General features: G+C 53.4%; 2 protein-coding genes across 2 annotated transcripts; both read left to right on the top strand.

Moving 5' to 3' along the window:
• Positions 1 to 1,979: 1,979 nt before the first annotated feature.
• On the top strand, positions 1,980 to 5,102 carry LOC146542174 (uncharacterized). Its single transcript, XM_085213557.1, has 4 exons — positions 1,980 to 2,091; positions 2,594 to 2,661; positions 2,781 to 2,841; positions 3,457 to 5,102. Exons 1-4 carry the CDS (start codon positions 1,980 to 1,982, stop codon positions 5,100 to 5,102), a joined length of 1,887 nt encoding a protein of 628 aa, XP_085069683.1.
• Positions 5,103 to 10,626: 5,524 nt separating this feature from the next.
• LOC146542173 (uncharacterized) lies at positions 10,627 to 13,333 on the top strand. The gene is made up of 3 exons (XM_085213555.1): positions 10,627 to 10,738; positions 11,353 to 11,413; positions 11,965 to 13,333. Exons 1-3 carry the CDS (start codon positions 10,627 to 10,629, stop codon positions 13,331 to 13,333), a joined length of 1,542 nt encoding a protein of 513 aa, XP_085069681.1.
• The last annotated feature ends 5,777 nt before the right edge of the window (positions 13,334 to 19,110 follow it).

Genomic DNA, 19,110 nt, shown 5'->3' with positions numbered 1-19,110 from the left:
CCATTCTGTGATTCTACGGTTCTATGCTTCTGTGATTCCATGGACCGTTCCCTGACTCCCTGGCGCACACAGATGCAGGCCAGGTGGTCACTCTGCTCCCCCACCAAAAAAAGGGAGCCACACCCCATCTCTGAAGGTGTCAAGAAATGTATAGATGTGTCACTTGGGGACGTGGCTTATTGCACTGGGTGGTGATGGGGTGGCAGCTGGCCGGTTGGGTGCAGGGAGACATAAGATATGCAGGCGGAATCTTTGGGAAACGTGGAGATGAAATGGAAGAGATTAGGTTATTGGGAAGACAAATGAGTGGGATACGGACAGTTATACTAGGAATTAATCAAGACGATTTGCTTTTGGCGACGTGCTGGGCTTCTGCGTGGACGTATTCTGCATCAAAGCAGGGAGTTGCCTTGGCGGGCTGAAGGTAGCCCCTGGTAGGGAGCAGCTGCCAGGAGTCACCATGCTCTGTGTGGGAGCAGAGCTATGACACGGCAGGGGCGGAGCCAGGAGCAGAGGGGCCGTCCCCTACATGTGCAAAGGTAGCCAACAGGGAGCACCTGGCGTGGTAGGCAGGCAGAGATGGAAGTGCAGATCGGAGGCCCACAATCCCTCTGGGCTGATGCGTGCATCCAGACGCAACTCCTAAGCAATGAGAAGGCTGCCCAGACCTTTGGCTCTGGGGACCTCCGGAACCTAGGAGTCACGCATAGGACCCGGGTGGGTGAGGGGTGTCATGGCCACAGATGGACCAACTGCTTGAGCAGCTGCCCAGGCTGAGAGAGGAGGTTGCCACTCTGAGACCGTTCAGGCGTCTGAGAGGGAAATCGATGGCTGGTATCACAGGATGCCAGGTATCATGGACAGTCAGCCCTGTCTTGGGGCCCAGCCAGGAAGGTGGCAAGCAGTCTCCCGACCAGACAGAGAGTAAACATGTGCAGGGTGAGAGGCTCTGGACCCTTGTCTCTGTTCAGGGCAAAAGAAGAAGCCTCCCCCTTGGCCCTGAGGTGCCATGAGCTGACAGATTTCAGACTCTGGTGTGGGAGAAGGAAGAAGCTGGGGACAGCAGCTTGGAACTGGAAGAGGATGATGACACTAAGAAAGTCCAACCAAGGGCCTGAATCACAACCAGTGCCACTAAAGAAGAGCTGTAATTGGAGACTCCCTGCTGAGGAGCACTGAGGCCCCCGTCTGCCGCCAGATAACCACTCCAGAGAGGTCTGCTGCCCACGTTAGGAACATCAGGAAGACAGCGTCTGGAGTGGTAACACCATTCGACAGCTATCTTCTCCTGGTCTTTCAAGCCTGGTCACACGAGGCTGCAACCAGGAAATTAAAAAACATCAAAAAGGACCTTGCGTCCCTTGGGAAGGTGTTGAAGGGGTCAGCAGTGCAGGCGATGTTCTCCTCGGTGCCCCTGGCTGGACACGGGGATCGGGCAGAAAGAGGAGAACTGACCAGTTGAATGACTGGTTGTATGAGTGGCGTCATGCCGAAGGCTATGGCTTCTATGCAGGAGAGTTGGACTAGGAAAGAGGAAAAGAGAATCCCAGAATCCCAGAATTGTAGGAGTTGGAAGGGGCCCCTAAAGATCATCAAGTCCACCCTCCCTGCTAAAGCAGGTCCCTTCCAACTCCAAGGATTCTGTGATTCCATGAGGATTTCCACACGGATTGTGGTCTTGCTAAGAGCCTTGCCTGAGCCAGTGAGAAGGATCTGCCTTAGCAGGACCCATTCTGTCTTTCCAATGGTGTAGCTGTTCAGACTGAAGATTTCTCTAGCGGCGATCCCCAGGTGTCAGTACTGGCGCCAGTCTTGTTTCATACCTTTACTGGTGTCCTGGATGATTGCATGCACCCTCAGTAAGTTTTCAGATGATGCTGGATCGGTGGGCTGAGGCCAGCTGTATGAGGCTCAGCAAGATTCAAGTGCACTTGAGTCACAACAACCCCATGCAGCGCTACAGGCTTGGGGCAGAGTGGATGGCGTACGTGGTGGAAAAAGATCTGGGGGCATTAGTCAACAGCCACCTGAACATGTGCCCGCAGTGTGCCCAGACAGCCAGGAAAGCCAGCGGCATCCTGGCTTGTATCAGTAATAGCGTTGCCAGCAGGAGCGGGGATGCAATTGTTCCTCTATACCTGGCTGCACCTGGAGTAGCGTGTTCAGATTGGGGCCCTTCTCTACAAGGAAGATACTGAGGTGAGGCAGCTGGCCAGTTGGGGGCAGGGAGACGTAAGCTATGCAGATGGAATCCTTGGGAAAGGTGGAGATCAAATGGAAGAGATTAGGTTGTTGGGAAGACAGATTGGTGGGATGTGGACCTCAAATGCCTCCTCCTCAGAGCGGCCACGGTAACAAGACGGCGGCCAGCACGAGGCGTGTGCAGGCATGGGGTGGGCAGGCAGAGGCAGGGTGCCCATGCTCGGGCTCCACCCCACAGCGTGTCATGGTTCCGAGGGCAAGTGGGCAGCATTGTGATGTCAGCATGCTCGACTTTTGAGTTCAGAGGGGTGGTCCCACCTCTGCCATTGCGGTCGTGACCAGCACTTAGTGATGGCTGACGACAGCTCTCTCTTTGTCCCTGTAACCCTAGTCCTTCAATGTGGCCTCCTGTTCCTGGTGGCCAGAGTCTTCGTGGACGCTGTGATCCGACACCTACAGGTAGGGGGGATTTGAGGGTGGGCGTGACTTGTGGCTGGGGGACTTGTGGCTGGGGGAGTCGGGAGCAGTTCTGCAGGACCGCCCAGGAGTGTGACTGACGCATGTCCATGTGTCCGCAGGCCGGCAGACAACGCCTGCGGTGGAGGAAATGGTGGCAGCGAGCAGCGGCACCGGAGCCAGGTGGGTCCTCTGAGGGTCAGCCCGTGCCCCAGACTTGCCCAGGAGCATCCATCCCCAGGCAGGGCTGAGCCTCAGGGAGCAGCCGAGCCCTGGCCCAGAACCTGGCCCAATGCACCCTGGCCAGATGGGCCCAGGGCACGGACGTCCAAACTTTTTGGCTTGTCTGGGCTGCGTTGGGCGAGTAGGAATTGTCTTGGGCTGCCTATACATGAGTTGCTCTGAAAGTAATGCCTCCTACTTATTTACGTGGAAACTACCCTTGTGCGGAATCAAACTCTATAACCCATGTGAGGTTATAAAGCAGGTATGTTTTTTACAGCAAGGGTGCGAGGGGGATATCTCCTTCTAATTCGCACACCGAGGAAAGCAGTTGTTACATACTTAAAGACATAACAGATACATATTCTTTACAGTCCAAGGAAACGGGCTGGAATTCTGAGAAATTACAACTTATGGCCTCACCTCCTGGAGCGTGGGCCCTAAAAATGTGGTGGTGGTCTCTGGCAGTTCTCGGATGAAAGCTAACAGTCTTCTATTAAAAAAGGACGTGCGTGGCCCAGAGCATCTCTGGAGACCCTGTTCCACTGTGGCTCAAGGACCTTCCCTGTTTTACAGGTGCTGAGAGTCAGTTGGCCGGGCACAGGAGCTCGCAGTGTGAGCCACTGTGCCCCTGCAGTGAGGCTGACCAGGAGCTCCAGCAGCTGGTTCTGTCAGGGGTGCCTGAGCACAGGCGTGTCCTGGGCCCTGATTTCCTGCAGGCAGCATGGAAGGACCTGGAGGTGCTGGTGGAGCGGAACAGCCTGTCATGCCACTGCTGCAGCTCCCCTGAGGTCCAGAGCTGTCCCGGGAAAGGCAAGGTCGAGTTCTTGAACGTGCCCAGCATAGTCTGCTCCCCTGGAGCCGCGTGGAGCGTTGAAACCCACACAGAGCTCAAGGTGCACATGGCCCGGAAAAGCCTGGAAGTGCAACTGGGGAGCCTGCCCAAATGGCTCTTGCTCTCCCAGCAGCAGGCTTGGGGAAGACAATGCCGCCGCATCCTGCCCAAGCTCATCAAGCCAGGGCAGACCCAGCCTCTGCTGCGGCGAAGCCTGTGCCCCTCGCTGAAAGCCAAGGGAGACTGCATCGCAGAAAACATTCTCAAGAAGCAAGAGATAAGAAAGTGGGGTGAACCCAACCCTACAGAGATCTCTATGGAGCGGCTGGTGCCGTGCCCCCCCAGTCTTCTGCTTCCCCGGAATGTGGGTCTAACCGGGACGGTCATCCGGCGGAAAGCTCATTCCCAGGGCCAGGCTGAGCAACGGAAGCATCCCCGGAAGGGGCAGCAGTGCCGCCCCAAGGAGTCGACAAAGATTGCTTTGCCTCCGAGCATCAAGCAGGAACGTCCCACGGCTACTGCAGCGCTTCCTGGCCAGGCCATCATATCGCTGCTAAAGGACATTGGCTGTCAGACAGACTCTGCAGGCCTGCTAAAGGACATCGGTTGTCAAATGGATTCTGCAGGCCTGCTAAAGGACATTGGCTGTCAAATGGACTCTGCAGGCCTGCTAAAGCACATTGGCTGTCAAACGGACACTGCAGGCCTGCGTGTGACTGACATGAAAGCCAGCAGCCAGCGCCTCAGGGCAGCGCTTGCCATCATCTCAAAGCTGCACCTCAGTCAGGCGACTTTCAGGAAGCTCTCCATGCACACAGCCAGAAAATGCCTGGAAGTAAAGCTTAAGTCCTTCCCTGCGGCAGTGCGGAAGTCCATGCAGCAACAGTATGTATCCCAGATGGTTCCCACATACTTCCGCTGCCGTCAGGCTCTGTTCCTGAGTGAGGAGAAGCGCGAGGGCCTGGAGCTGCACATCCGCTCCATGAAGCTGGAGCGCCTTGGGAACCGCCTCGTCTCAGGCAGTCCGTTGAAGCCAGCGGCGTCCCAGGAGGAGGAATCTACCAGCACATACGTGACTGCACCTTCCGAGGCATCCGGGGCTGAGGCAGGCCCCAGAGGACACAAGAAGTGCCCTAGCAGAGGCAAGAGCACCCGGAGTGCCAAAGCAGAACACAGCAGCTTTTGGCTTGTCAGGCGAACATTCCGTGGAGTGCAACAGACCACCACCACCTATCGCAGCTCATTGTTAAATGCTTGCGGTGACCCTGTGGCTGCAGCAAGTAGCAAGATGGTCTGGGGGAAGATATGCCCGATTCCTGAAATGCCGTGGATGTCTGTCTCTAAGCACGTCCACCTTGCCTGCAAGCGGAGAGTCATAGAACGATAGAGTCAGTCATTCCTGACCAAACCCAGGCAAGGAAATTTAAGGCCGTGCCAGCGCCTACGTTCTGTCAGTGTGTTTGGGCGTTTATAAGCAGAGGAGTATGGACTCAAGTCAAGCTCAGGTCTGTGCCCCTCTCCAGAGTTGACAGGAGAGAGGAGCACCTCTCACAGAGACTGCTAACAGGAGAGTCTATGACAGAAGCCCCAGCCTGGCAAGAACCATCAGTTCAAGCTACTTACACTGGTTCACTGGGCAATTTACCCTTAATATTTGGCAGATCTACCTAGCCTGATAGGTATTAACAGGCACTGAAACTTATTTTCCCATCACTACCACCTAACTCTCAGGTTTGAGCCACTATCTTATAGTTAGCTCAGGCACAAGCAACAGCTTAGCGGTGTCTACGCTGCACCTGTCATGGAAAAGCTAAAGGCAAGAAGACACAGAAGCCCGGGAAGCTCTAAGAATAGAGCAAACGTGCCAAGACTGTCAAGACAGCTTTGCAAGGCACCTACAAGAGGAAGGGCCAGGCTCAGTAGCACGCTTTCTGTACAAAAAGCCTATTTTTCCCCTAAATAAATACATAAACATCTACTTGTGCCAAAGAGCTTTCTCTATGGGGGCCTCCCTGAGGATCGAGGGGGGAGATGAGCTCAGGAGTACCAGGGAAGGTGTGCTGTCCCACAGGAGGACATGCAGATGAGGATAAGCCCCGGCAAGTTGGCTGGAGCTTCTCCTCCCTCCTGGCCTGCCCCCTGGGGGGCAGCCCGGGGTCTCTGTGAGTCATCTGGAGGCACAGCACCAAGTCCTGCACCACCTGATGCTGTGAGGGGTCTGCAGGCTCCCACAGCTGTTGGCTCCTTCTGCAGGCAGGCAGGCTTGAGGTGTTGCAGGGCAAGTCCTGGCCTGTGGTCCTGGAGTCAGCCCTGCCTGGTCTGTGGGAATGGGGAAGGCAGCATGAAGCAGCGACCAAGGCTGCACGCAGCGTAGTGCCCATCGCCCTCCCAGGATGGGCAGCTGCCAGGTCCTCCCTTGCACTGGCCACACAGTGCATATGGAAAGAATTGGGTTCTCCCAGCCGCTGAAGCGGCTTCCGGTCACTCCCAGTTATCTGACAGCACCTTCTGTTCTCTTAGGCAGCCCAGAAGGCCAACTATATCCTGGGCTGCACTAAAAAAGGGGTGGCCAGCAGGGAGAGGGAGGTGATTGTCCCTCTCTACTTGGCTCCTGTGAGGCCCCATCCAGAGTACTGCATCCAGGCGTGGGGTCTCCAGCACAAGAAGGACATGGAGCTCTTGGAGCGGGACCAGAGGAGGGCCACTAAGATGATCAGATGGCTGGAGCACCTCTCCTATGAGGAAAGGTTGGGGGAACTGGGCTCGTTTAGACTGGAGAAGAGAAGGCTGCAGAGCGACCTCATTGTCTCTCTAATTCCAGAACTTGAAGGGAGCGTATAAACAGGAGGGGGAGCAACTATTTACATGAGTTGAGAGTGATGGACAAGGGGGAATGGTTTTAAACTAAGGGGAGGTTTAGATTAGATATTAGGAGGAGGATTTTCACGGAGGGTGGTGACGCACTAGAACGGGTTGCCCAGTGAGACTGTGGATGCCTCATGCCTGGAAGCATTCAAGGCCAGGCTGGATGTGGCTCTGGGCAGCCTGGTCTGGTGTTGGCGGCCCTGCACAGAGCAGGGTGGTTGCAACTAGATGATCTTTGAGGTCCCTTTCAACCCAGGCCATTCTATGATCCTACGGTTCTATGCTCCTATGATTCCATGGACCGTTTTCTGACTCCCTGGCGTGCACCAATACAGACCAGTTGGTCACTCTGCTTCTCCACCAAAAAAAAGGGGGTTATGCCCTTTTTACCTGCCAATGTGAGATGCCCCTGTTGCTCCTGGGAACTGCTCCTGGGGCAGATAGTGGCAGGACGCAGGCCAGGGTCACCTGCTCCTCCCAGATGCTCCATTTCCCACTGCTGTCCACAGCCAGGCTTCCCTTGCAAGGCTACGCTCCCACCACCTACGCTTCGTAGGAGCGATGCTCCACCAACAGCTGGGGGGAGCAGGGGTTGCTGTGCCCCAGCCATTGGGTAGGGGTGTGCCTAACGATGCGTGGAGGGGTGTGCTAGGACAGTGGGGCTGTGGTGGTGGCAGGTTGGGAGCACCCATAGGGACCCTCACTGAAGGAGTCGGTGTTGCAGGTGTGTGCAGCCAGCAGCCCTCCGAGTCCCCTTTACCCAGTCCTTGTTGACTGGGTGCCACCGCCCAGGACCTCAGCTGCAGAGTGCCCCGGCATTAAATCATGCCTGGCTGCCCCAAGAAGCGTGGCTGTGGCGTCGACACCAAGGAGGGGAAGCCAGCTGGAGCCCAGGTTGCATCAGGGCTCTTCCCACTGGTGCCTTGTCTGGGATCTGCAGCATCAGAAGCTGCGGCTTGGCACACCGCGTTTCATCTCTGCAGCACTCAGATGTGGCTCTCAGATGAAATTCTAAAGAGTCGAGTTATATTAGGAATTAATCAAGATGATTTGCTTTTGGCAACGTGTTCAGCTGTCATGTTATGTGCTTACCATGGTGGAGGCAATCACTGGGTGGCTTGAAACGTACGCAGTACCCTGCGCTATCGCCCAAAACACCATATTAGGTCTGGAGGGGCAAATCCTGCAGCGACATGGCACCCCGGAAAGAATTGAGTCCAACAACGGGACTCATTTCAAAAATTCTCCTGTAAATACTTGGGCCAGGGAACGTGGCATAGAGTGGATTTCCCATCTTCCCTATCATGCACCAGCCTCTGGTAAGATCAAACGCTACAACGGGTTGTTAAAAACCATGTTAAAAGCAGTGGGTGGTGGAACATTTAAGCACTGGGAGATGTATTTGGCAGAAGCCACCCAGCTGGTCAACACCAGAGGATCGGTCAGTCGAGATGGTCCTACCCAGTCCACCTCCCTACATACTGTAGAAGGAGATAAGGTCCCTGTGGTACATGTAAAAAGCATGGGGAGAAAAGCAGTTTGGTCCTTCCAGCTTCTGGGAAGGGCAAACCTCTCCGTGGAACTGTTTTTGCACAGGGACCTGGGTCCACTTGGTGGGTAATGGAGAAAGATGGGCACGTCCAGTGTGTACCACAAGTGAGTGTGATGCTGGGGGAGTGCACTTAGTGATTCCATGTATATATGTGTATATAGAAATGCCTATATGTAATGCATGTAAATTATTGTTTGTTCGTATGTAGATATACGTTAAGCATGATGTGGTGATGTGGAATAAGGGGTGGAATGTTGTGGTTTTGTGATTTTTTGTTGTCAGTATTCCACATCAGAACACCGTGAGGAGCAGCGGGAGTTAACGAGTTCATGTTCTGGTTCCGTTTACTGCCTTTTATGGGCACTTTGAGTATCCTGATGGGAGAGGAGGGGCAGCATCTCCGGAGGACCTGGCGGGCAGAGGCAGTGGGGCGGATCCTCAGGGAGGCCCCCACAGAGAAAGCTCTTTGGCACAAGTAGATGTTCATGTATTTATTTAGGGGGAAAATCGGCTTTTTGTACGCAGGCCATTCTGTGATTCTACGGTTCTATGCTTCTGTGATTCCATGGACCGTTCCCTGACTCCCTGGCGCACACAGATGCAGGCCAGGTGGTCACTCTGCTCCCCCACCAAAAAAAGGGAGCCACACCCCATCTCTGAAGGTGTCAAGAAATGTATAGATGTGTCACTTGGGGACGTGGCTTATTGCACTGGGTGGTGATGGGGTGGCAGCTGGCCGGTTGGGTGCAGGGAGACATAAGATATGCAGGCGGAATCTTTGGGAAACGTGGAGATGAAATGGAAGAGATTAGGTTATTGGGAAGACAAATGAGTGGGATACGGACAGTTATACTAGGAATTAATCAAGACGATTTGCTTTTGGCGACGTGCTGGGCTTCTGCGTGGACGTATTCTGCATCAAAGCAGGGAGTTGCCTTGGCGGGCTGAAGGTAGCCCCTGGTAGGGAGCAGCTGCCAGGAGTCACCATGCTCTGTGTGGGAGCAGAGCTATGACACGGCAGGGGCGGAGCCAGGAGCAGAGGGGCCGTCCCCTACATGTGCAAAGGTAGCCAACAGGGAGCACCTGGCGTGGTAGGCAGGCAGAGATGGAAGTGCAGATCGGAGGCCCACAATCCCTCTGGGCTGATGCGTGCATCCAGACGCAACTCCTAAGCAATGAGAAGGCTGCCCAGACCTTTGGCTCTGGGGACCTCCGGAACCTAGGAGTCACGCATAGGACCCGGGTGGGTGAGGGGTGTCATGGCCACAGATGGACCAACTGCTTGAGCAGCTGCCCAGGCTGAGAGAGGAGGTTGCCACTCTGAGACGCGTTCAGGCGTCTGAGAGGGAAATCGATGGCTGGTATCACAGGATGCCAGGTATCATGGACAGTCAGCCCTGTCTTGGGGCCCAGCCAGGAAGGTGGCAAGCAGTCTCCCGACCAGACAGAGTAAACATGTGCAGGGTGAGAGGCTCTGGACCCTTGTCTCTGTTCAGGGCAAAAGAAGAAGCCTCCCCCTTGGCCCTGAGGTGCCATGAGCTGACAGATTTCAGACTCTGGTGTGGGAGAAGGAAGAAGCTGGGGACAGCAGCTTGGAACTGGAAGAGGATGATGACACTAAGAAAGTCCAACCAAGGGCCTGAATCACAACCAGTGCCACTAAAGAAGAGCTGTAATTGGAGACTCCCTGCTGAGGAGCACTGAGGCCCCCGTCTGCCGCCAGATAACCACTCCAGAGAGGTCTGCTGCCCACGTTAGGAACATCAGGAAGACAGCGTCTGGAGTGGTAACACCATTCGACAGCTATCTTCTCCTGGTCTTTCAAGCCTGGTCACACGAGGCTGCAACCAGGAAATTAAAAAACATCAAAAAGGACCTTGCGTCCCTTGGGAAGGTGTTGAAGGGGTCAGCAGTGCAGGCGATGTTCTCCTCGGTGCCCCTGGCTGGACACGGGGATCGGGCAGAAAGAGGAGAACTGACCAGTTGAATGACTGGTTGTATGAGTGGCGTCATGCCGAAGGCTATGGCTTCTATGCAGGAGAGTTGGACTAGGAAAGAGGAAAAGAGAATCCCAGAATCACAGAATTGTAGGAGTTGGAAGGGGCCCCTAAAGATCATCAAGTCCACCCTCCCTGCTAAAGCAGGTCCCTTCCAACTCCAAGGATTCTGTGATTCCATGAGGATTTCCACACGGATCGTGGTCTTGCTAAGAGCCTTGCCTGAGCCAGTGAGAAGGATCTGCCTTAGCAGGACCCATTCTGTCTTTCCAATGGTGTAGCTGTTCAGACTGAAGATTTCTCTAGCGGCGATCCCCAGGTGTCAGTACTGGCGCCAGTCTTGTTTCATACCTTTACTGGTGTCCTGGATGATTGCATGCACCCTCAGTAAGTTTTCAGATGATGCTGGATCGGTGGGCTGAGGCCAGCTGTATGAGGCTCAGCAAGATTCAAGTGCACAACAACCCATGCAGCGCTACAGGCTTGGGGCAGAGTGGATGGCGTACGTGGTGGAAAAAGATCTGGGGGCATTAGTCAACAGCCACCTGAACATGTGCCCGCAGTGTGCCCAGACAGCCAGGAAAGCCAGCGGCATCCTGGCTTGTATCAGTAATAGCGTTGCCAGCAGGAGCGGGGATGCAATTGTTCCTCTATACCTGGCAACAGTGAGGCTGCACCTGGAGTAGCGTGTTCAGATTGGGGCCCTTCTCTACAAGGAAGATACTGAGGTGAGGCAGCTGGCCAGTTGGGGGCAGGGAGACGTAAGCTATGCAGATGGAATCCTTGGGAAAGGTGGAGATCAAATGGAAGAGATTAGGTTGTTGGGAAGACAGATTGGTGGGATGTGGACCTCAAATGCCTCCTCCTCAGAGCGGCCACGGTAACAAGACGGCGGCCAGCACGAGGCGTGTGCAGGCATGGGGTGGGCAGGCAGAGGCAGGGTGCCCATGCTCGGGCTCCACCCCACAGCGTGTCATGGTTCCGAGGGCAAGTGGGCAGCATTGTGATGTCAGCATGCTCGAGTTTTGAGTTCAGAGGGGTGGTCCCACCTCTGCCATTGCGGTCGTGACCAGCACTTAGTGATGGCTGACGACAGCTCTCTCTTTGTCCCTGTAACCCTAGTCCTTCAATGTGGCCTCCTGTTCCTGGTGGCCAGAGTCTTCGTGGACGCTGTGATCCGACACCTACAGGAGTGTGACTGACGCATGTCCATGTGTCCGCAGGCCGGCAGACAACGCCTGCGGTGGAGGAAATGGTGGCAGCGAGCAGCGGCACCGGAGCCAGGTGGGTCCTCTGAGGGTCAGCCCGTGCCCCAGACTTGCCCAGGAGCATCCATCCCCAGGCGGGGCTGAGCCTCAGGGAGCAGCCGAGCCCTGGCCCAGAACCTGGCCCAATGCACCCTGGCCAGATGGGCCCAGGGCACGGACGTCCAAACTTTTTGGCTTGTCTGGGCTGCGTTGGGCGAGTAGGAATTGTCTTGGGCTGCCTATACATGAGTTGCTCTGAAAGTAATGCCTCCTACTTATTTACATGGAAACTACCCTTGTGCGGAATCAAACTCTATAACCCATGTGAGGTTATAAAGCAGGTATGTTTTTTACAGCAAGGGTGCGAGGGGGATATCTCCTTCTAACTTGCACACCGAGGAAAGCAGTTGTTACATACTTAAAGACATATACGTATTCAGATACATATTCTTTACAGTCCAAGGAAATGGGCTGGAATTCTGAGAAATTACAACTTATGGTCTCACCTCCTGGAGCGTGGGCCCTAAAAATGTGGTGGTGGTCTCTGGCAGTTCTCGGATGAAAGCTAACAGTCTTCTATTAAAAAAGGACGTGCGTGGCCCAGAGCATCTCTGGAGACCCTGGCCCGCTGTGGCTCAAGGACCTTCCCTGTTTTACAGGTGCCGAGAGTCAGTTGGCCGGGCACAGGAGCCCGCAGTGTGAGCCACTGTGCCCCTGCAGTGAGGCTGACCAGGAGCTCCAGCAGCTGGTTCTGTCAGGGGTGCCTGAGCACAGGCGTGTCCTGGGCCCTGATTTCCTGCAGGCAGCATGGAAGGACCTGGAGGTGCTGGTGGAGCGGAACAGCCTGTCATGCCACTGCTGCAGCTCCCCTGAGGTCCAGAGCTGTCCCGGGAAAGGCAAGGTCGAGTCCTTGAACATGCCCAGCACAGTCTGCTCCCCTGGAGCCGCGTGGAGCGTTGAAACCCACACAGAGCTCAAGGTGCACATGGCCCGGAAAAGCCTGGAAGTGCAACTGGGGAGCCTGCCCAAATGGCTCTTGCTCTCCCAGCAGCAGGCTTGGGGAAGACAATGCCGCCGCATCCTGCCCAAGCTCATCAAGCCAGGGCAGACCCAGCCTCTGCTGCGGCGAAGCCTGTGCCCCTCGCTGAAAGCCAAGGGAGACTGCATCGCAGAAAACATTCTCAAGAAGCAAGAGATAAGAAAGTGGGGTGAACCCAACCCTACAGAGATCTCTATGGAGCGGCTGGTGCCGTGCCGCCCCAGTCTTCTGCTTCCCCGGAATGTGGGTCTAACTGGGACGGTCATCCGGCGGAAAGCTCATTCCCAGGGCCAGGCTGAGCAACGGGAGCATCCCCGGAAGGGGCAGCAGTACCGCCCCAAGGAGTCGGCAAAGATTGCTTTGCCTCCGAGCATCAAGCAGGAACGTCCCACGGCTACTGCAGCGCTTCCTGGCCAGGCCATCATATCGCTGCTAAAGGACATTGGCTGTCAAACAGACTCTGCAGGCCTGCTAAAGGACATCGGTTGTCAAATGGATTCTGCAGGCCTGCTAAAGCACATTGGCTGTCAAACGGACACTGCAGGCCTGCGTGTGACTGACATCAAAGCCAGCAGCCAGCGCCTCAGGGCAGCGCTTGCCATCATCTCAAAGCTGCACCTCAGTCAGGCGACTTTCAGGAAGCTCTCCATGCACACAGCCAGAAAATGCCTGGAAGTAAAGCTTAAGTCCTTCCCTGCGGCAGTGCGGAAGTCCATGCAGCAACAGTATGTACCCCAGATGGTTCCCACATACTTCCGCTGCCGTCAGGCTCTGTTCCTGAGTGAGGAGAAGCGCGAGGGCCTGGAGCTGCACATCCGCTCCATGAAGCTGGAGCGCCTTGGGAACCGCCTCGTCTCAGGCAGTCCGTTGAAGCCAGCTGTGTCCCTGCAGGCTCCCACAGTCCCGCTGAAGACATGAGTGGGAAGCTGCGGAGAAACTGCTGTTAAGTATTCTCTCTTAGAGAGGGGAGCAGTCATCTCCTAAAGGCATGACCGAGACCCTGTTGCATTGGGCTCAGAAGAAGGGACATTTGTCAGAAGTGGCGCTGATATTCAGTGTCGACGAATGGCGTGATGTTGGGGACCGCATGTGGGACTCAGTCCTTAATGGTGGAAAGGTCGAAAAACCTTTGCGGACCCTTGGTCCCTTCTGGAGGTCTATTATTAATTCTTCGAAAGCTATGCAAGCCGAGCGACAGGCAGCCGCTGCAGCTATACGGGCACTTGCTGGTACAACTCATTCGGCGTTGAAGTTCGACGTGCCTGTTCGGGGTGTCACACAGCCTGTGTGTTCCTTGGCAGGTCAGGTAAAAGCATCGGTAGAGGCAGCAGCTCCTGATCTTTCAAATGATACTGCTACTGAGTTACCTGCAGTATTGCAGCAGGAAAAAGGGGCTATACCTGACATCACCCCTGGTGGACACTGCAAGGAGATTCCTGCAGAATCAGACAGCAACGATGGGGGTGAGAGGTTGGAAAAACTGGATTGTGAGGTTAAAATACTAACAGAGCGACTACGTCATCTGGAAATCTGTACGCGGCAAACAAAGGGTACAGGGCCTGTCCGAGGCTCTCGACCAGTGCCTTCTATGGGCCCTGTCCTACCGATAGCGCCTGTTGCTCCAGCGACTCAGCCGGCAGCGCCTCCCGACTGCACTACGGAGAGATTGTTTTGCGCGCGCCCGCAGCGTTCTGCGGGACAGAAGGTGAGCATCGGGAACTATGGGGAATTCACTGACGAAGGAGCAGCAAGAAAATCTTGCAGCATTACAGTTAGTTGTAACGTTTCAGAATCAGCCTGTATTTACCTTAGCGATAGCTACTTTTCTCACGTGCTTAAGCAGAAATGTCTCTGAATTCCCGAAAACTGGATTCTCTTTTTATGGAGAGCTTTGGGACAAAATCGGCGCAAAACTCCGGGAGGCTTCTATTACTAAAAACAGAACGGCTGCTAAACTTTTACCTGTTTGGCATAAAATAATGGAAGGACTTAAACAAATTCGACAAGGAAAAATTTCTCCCGACTACGCCCCATCGCTCTCCCTCCCACCCCGCCGCTACCTCTCGGTGCAGAAAGCAGCCCTGGTCCGGATTCGATCCGCGGCTCTGACCCCGCCCCTGACCGCGGAAAAACGAAATCGCAACCCCCCACCTCGCTCCCGCCTTCGGCTCTGCCCCTGACGCTCGCCGCGCCGCGCCGCGCCGCACCCGCCCTCCGCCCCGCCCCCGTTGCCCCGCCTGCGTCACCTGTTGCTGCGTCTCCGCAGCCTTCGTGCAACTTGGTTAAAGGCAATAACGGAGCTGCTTGTCGTTCTAAAGCCATTCCAACTTTCCTCCAGAAATGGGGTGTTAGGCATATTACAGGCATTCCTCATTCTCCCCCTGGATAAGCTATCATTGAGCATACTCATCTAACATTGAGATCCATTCTTAATAAACAAAAAAGGGGGAATGTGGGAGACACAGCACAAGAAAGACTGTGAGCGGTTTGCTTTCTCTGTGCCATCTGTCAATAAAGCGGAGCCAGCCTCTCGGTATGAATGGGTGGCATGAAGAATTCTCCTACTGTGTGTCAACTGTTCGTAGCCACAGCCTTGCAACCTATTCGTAAAGCAAAACCTCATATGATCATTTATCATCACATGGATGGCATACTGTGCTGGCAGGAACAGCCTTTTGATAATAGCTGGGAAATGCAGTTTATCTCCCATCTCTCTCAATTAGGCCTTACGGTGGCACCCGAGAAAGTGCAGCGTACTCTTCCTCCGTTATATGTGGGTTGAAAATTGTCGGATGCTATGATACACCCTCAGACTGCAGAATTGACAATTGACATTTGCACACTCACCAACTTGCAACCTCTTTTAGGTCACTTACAATGGCTACAGCCATCGGTTGGCATTTCTAACGCTCAACTAGAACCGTTCTTAGAGTTGTTAAAGGGGAGATGTGCTAATGACGCGATCGCACTGACGCCTGACGCTAAGCAGGCTTTAGTTCAGATTACTACCCAAATTCAGTCGGTAGCGAGCCATCGTCAATCCTTACTTCACGACGTTTCCCGTGTCGTGTATGTCCAGGAGAAGCATGCTTTCGCAGTTATTTGTCAATGGGGGATAAAAAAAAAGCACGCTGCTTCTCAAAACAGGCCTACTAAACAATTTTCTACTTCTCCTTCTGTGTTTTTTTTTTGCTGGAACGGCTGTTTCCCCTGCTCAGCCTCGATCGTACTTGATGACTTGTACTGATATAGTAGCTGAACTGATTTGTATGGGCAGAGACAGAGTTCTCTGCATAGCGGGGCGAGAACCTGACGATATTAGTTTACCCTTTACCTCGCTGTGGGCAGAGTGGATGTACCGTCATTCCCTCTTACAGCTTACAGTCGGCTTTAGAAGGGTATCCTGGCCATCTGTGTGCAGAATGCCCAGATCAGCGAGTGGCGCAGTTCCTGGAAAAAGCTGACTGGATTGGAATACCTCGGTATTCAAAACGACCGGTGGATGGTCGCGCAGTATACTGACGCTGGACGCCAGAGCCACAAAGCAGTCTGCGTGTGGTGGGACAAAAGCTGGAAGCATCAGTCTGTGCCAATGGAGCCACGAGACAGCTTACAAACTATGGAACTAAAAGCGATTTTATGGGCCTTTACTGCGTGGCCAAATGAACCTCTAAATGTTGTAACTGATTCCCTCTACGCAGCTGGCGTGTGTCAAAGAGTTGAGGATGCCCACATTAGAGATAACAAGAATGTGTGCCTTATCTCTCTGTTTTTATGTCTTAAACACGTTACGGCAAAGAAAGGAAGCATATTGTGTCATCCACATTCGTAGCCACCTAAACACCGTTGGTTTAGGGGAGGGTAATGGTGTAGCTGATAAATGGGTGATGGTGACCCGTGTTAATCTATTTGATGCTGCTCGTAGCTCTCATGAGATGTTCATCAAAATGCCCGTGGTTTGCATAGACAGTTTAATATTGGCATGAATGACGCAAGGTCGATAGTACAAACATGTCCACGGTGCAGTCACCATAACGGTGGCCTTGGGCTGGGGACTAATCCCAGAGGCTTGCAAGCATTGGAAGTGTGGCAAACAGGTGTCACCCATATTGCAGAGTTTGGTTGATTGCAAAGTGTTCATGTCGCTATCGATACTTACTCTGGGTTTATATGGGCCTCTCCTTTAGCGGGTGAATCTGCTAAATACGTCGTTAAACATGGGATTGCATGTTTTGCTATCTTGGGAGTTCCAAACCAAATTAAAACGGATAATGGGCCGGCCTGTAAGTCGCAGTCAGTACAGTCTTTTTTGCAAAAGCAGGGAGTTCAACATAAGTTCGGGATACCACGTACTCCTACAGGTCAGGCTATTGTAGAACGCACGCATGCTATGCTAAAAGCACAGGTAAACCGAATGAGCGATATATGTGATGTGCCAGATCACCTCATGAGCGCTCTTTTCTCCCTTAATCTCCTTTCTGTACGAGGAGGCTCATTGGAACCTGCTATAGCCTTGCATCATTCAGGCATTAGTATGAGAGTACTATCTGAGTCTGCAAAAGTATCCTACATAATCCTTTGACTGGAGATTGTAAGGGCCCAAGTACTATCACATTTGTAGGAGAGGTTATTTTTGTCTTTCCACAGACGATGGTCCTATTTGGATTCCTGCTCGCAGTGTTCGTCCTTGGCGTGGAAACACTACCTGAACCTCACCAAATCAACCCATGGCAGAACATGTGGGTCACCTGGGCTAAATCAACAGGCCGGACTGACTTCTGATTAGCGCTTGCTTCTGCCATTGATTCCTTCCAAACTTGTTTTATAGGGATGCTGTTTCTAAATGATTCTGACTTTTCTGCTTACTCCACAGGTAGTTGCAGCGTATTGGATACTGCAGGTGATTGTTCTTTCAAGCTTCTTAGGAGTCTCAATACCACTATACCCTGGGACCCACAGGAGTTAAATCTTGGAACTCAACAGATCGGTAACACATCTAAGGGATGGAAGAAAACATGTTTTATGTTTGGAAATCCCAGGGATGCTTTTGGGGGTCCATGTTACATTGGTAAGCTCACTATATTTTCTCTCACCTTCCAGGATATGCGTGACATGCACTCTAAATGTAGTGCACGGGTAGCTTTAGCTGTCCTTATACCAGGGGCTGTTGCTGGGAATAGCTATAATAACTATTAGTATAGTTATCGGTTTTGTAAAATGCTTACTTAACAAAATGTCCACTACTGTCCTGCTTGCGCAAAAAGAAAAAGGGGGAATGGTTGCGTGTACCCCCTGTTGCAGCCCCCGTTGCAGCTCGCGGAACCCACGAAAAGAATGGCGTCAGGATGTGAAACGATGAGAAAGACTGATACCAGGCTTGAAACGAGCGTGAACTCATAATGATTGGGACTGTGTGCTTCTGGACCCTCCGGGATTTATTTCCAGGTTGCAGAAAGTTGGGCTGCAGACCAAACACGTATTTGTTCTTCTTAGTAGGTAAACAATATTTCTTGTCATGATGCTATGTTAGCCTTGTCTCCTTTCTTGCATTTAGAGTATTGTCAATCGAAGCCTTGATTGAGTTATAATGATTGTATTACTAATATAATTAGTGTTATTATTTTATAGTATGGTAAAAGTTTGCGAATAAACAAAAAAGGGGGAATTGTGGGCACACAAGAAAAAACTGTTCAGAGCAGCAGCTGGAAAAAACTGTCCAGAGCAGCAGCTGTGGAGCCAGATAAGCAGTATGAGAAGCAAGGGCACCTTCTGAAGAACAAAGAACGTCTCATGGCTCTGGTTGGATAAGTCTGTGTGAATGACTGAAGAGCGTTTTGCAGAATGCTCTGTTAACATGTATAAATAGAGCAGTGCTTAACAATAAAGCAGACTAATAGCTTTTAACCACATGGGCCTGACTAACCTGGTGGCCTTCTATGATGGAGTGATGGAGTTCCCCCGTTGGACGGGGGAAGGGCAGTGGATGTCATCTGCAGGCTCCCACAGCTGTTGGCTCCTTCTGCAGGCAGGCAGGCTTGAGGTGTTGCAGGGCAAGTCCTGGCCTGTGATCCTGGAGTCAGCCCTGCCTGGTCTGTGGGAATGGGGAAGGCAGCATGAAGCAGCGACCAAGGCTGCACGCAGCGTAGTGCCCATCGCCCTCCCAGGATGGGCAGCTGCCAGGTCCTCCCTTGCACTGGCCACACAGTGCATATGGAAAGAATTGGGTTCTCCCAGCCGCTGAAGCGGCTTCCGGTCACTCCCAGTTATCTGACAGCACCTTCTGTTCTCTTAGGCAGCCCAGAAGGCCAACTATATCCTGGGCTGCACTAAAAAAGGGGTGGCCAGCAGGGAGAGGGAGGTGATTGTCCCTCTCTACTCGGCTCCTGTAAGGCTCCATCTGGAGTACTGCGTCCAGGCGTGGGGTCTCCAGCACAAGAAGGACGTGGAGCTCTTGGAGCGGGACCAGTGGAGGGCCACTGAGATGATCAGATGGCTGGAGCACCTCTCCTATGAGGAAAGGTTGGGGGAACTGGGCTCGTTTAGACTGGAGAAGAGAAGGCTGCAGAGAGACCTCATTGTGGCCTTCCAGAACTTGAAGGGAGCGTATAAACAGGAGGGGGAGCAACTGTTTACATGAGTTGAGAGTGATGGACAAGGGGGAATGGTTTTAAACTAAGGGGAGGTTTAGATTAGAT

The sequence above is a fragment of the Meleagris gallopavo genome, chromosome Z (assembly GCF_905368555.1).
Source record: "Meleagris gallopavo chromosome Z, MGAL_WU_HG_1.1, whole genome shotgun sequence".
NCBI lineage: Eukaryota > Metazoa > Chordata > Aves > Galliformes > Phasianidae > Meleagris > Meleagris gallopavo.
Note: the sequence above shows the minus strand (reverse complement) of the source record. Positions and strands in the feature narration are given on the sequence as shown.

Excerpts from the sequence above, each read along its gene's own strand:
- LOC146542174 (XM_085213557.1), top strand. The coding sequence starts at position 1,980 with ATGGCGTACGTGGTGGAAAAAGATCTGGGGGCATTAGTCAACAGCCAC. Across the intron at positions 2,662-2,780 it reads CTGTGATCCGACACCTACAG|GCCGGCAGACAACGCCTGCG; the intron begins GTAGGGGGGATT and ends ATGTGTCCGCAG. Across the intron at positions 2,842-3,456 it reads AGCAGCGGCACCGGAGCCAG|GTGCTGAGAGTCAGTTGGCC; the intron begins GTGGGTCCTCTG and ends CCTGTTTTACAG.
- LOC146542173 (XM_085213555.1), top strand. The coding sequence starts at position 10,627 with ATGGCGTACGTGGTGGAAAAAGATCTGGGGGCATTAGTCAACAGCCAC. Across the intron at positions 10,739-11,352 it reads CGGCATCCTGGCTTGTATCA|GCCGGCAGACAACGCCTGCG; the intron begins GTAATAGCGTTG and ends ATGTGTCCGCAG. Across the intron at positions 11,414-11,964 it reads AGCAGCGGCACCGGAGCCAG|GACGTGCGTGGCCCAGAGCA; the intron begins GTGGGTCCTCTG and ends CTATTAAAAAAG.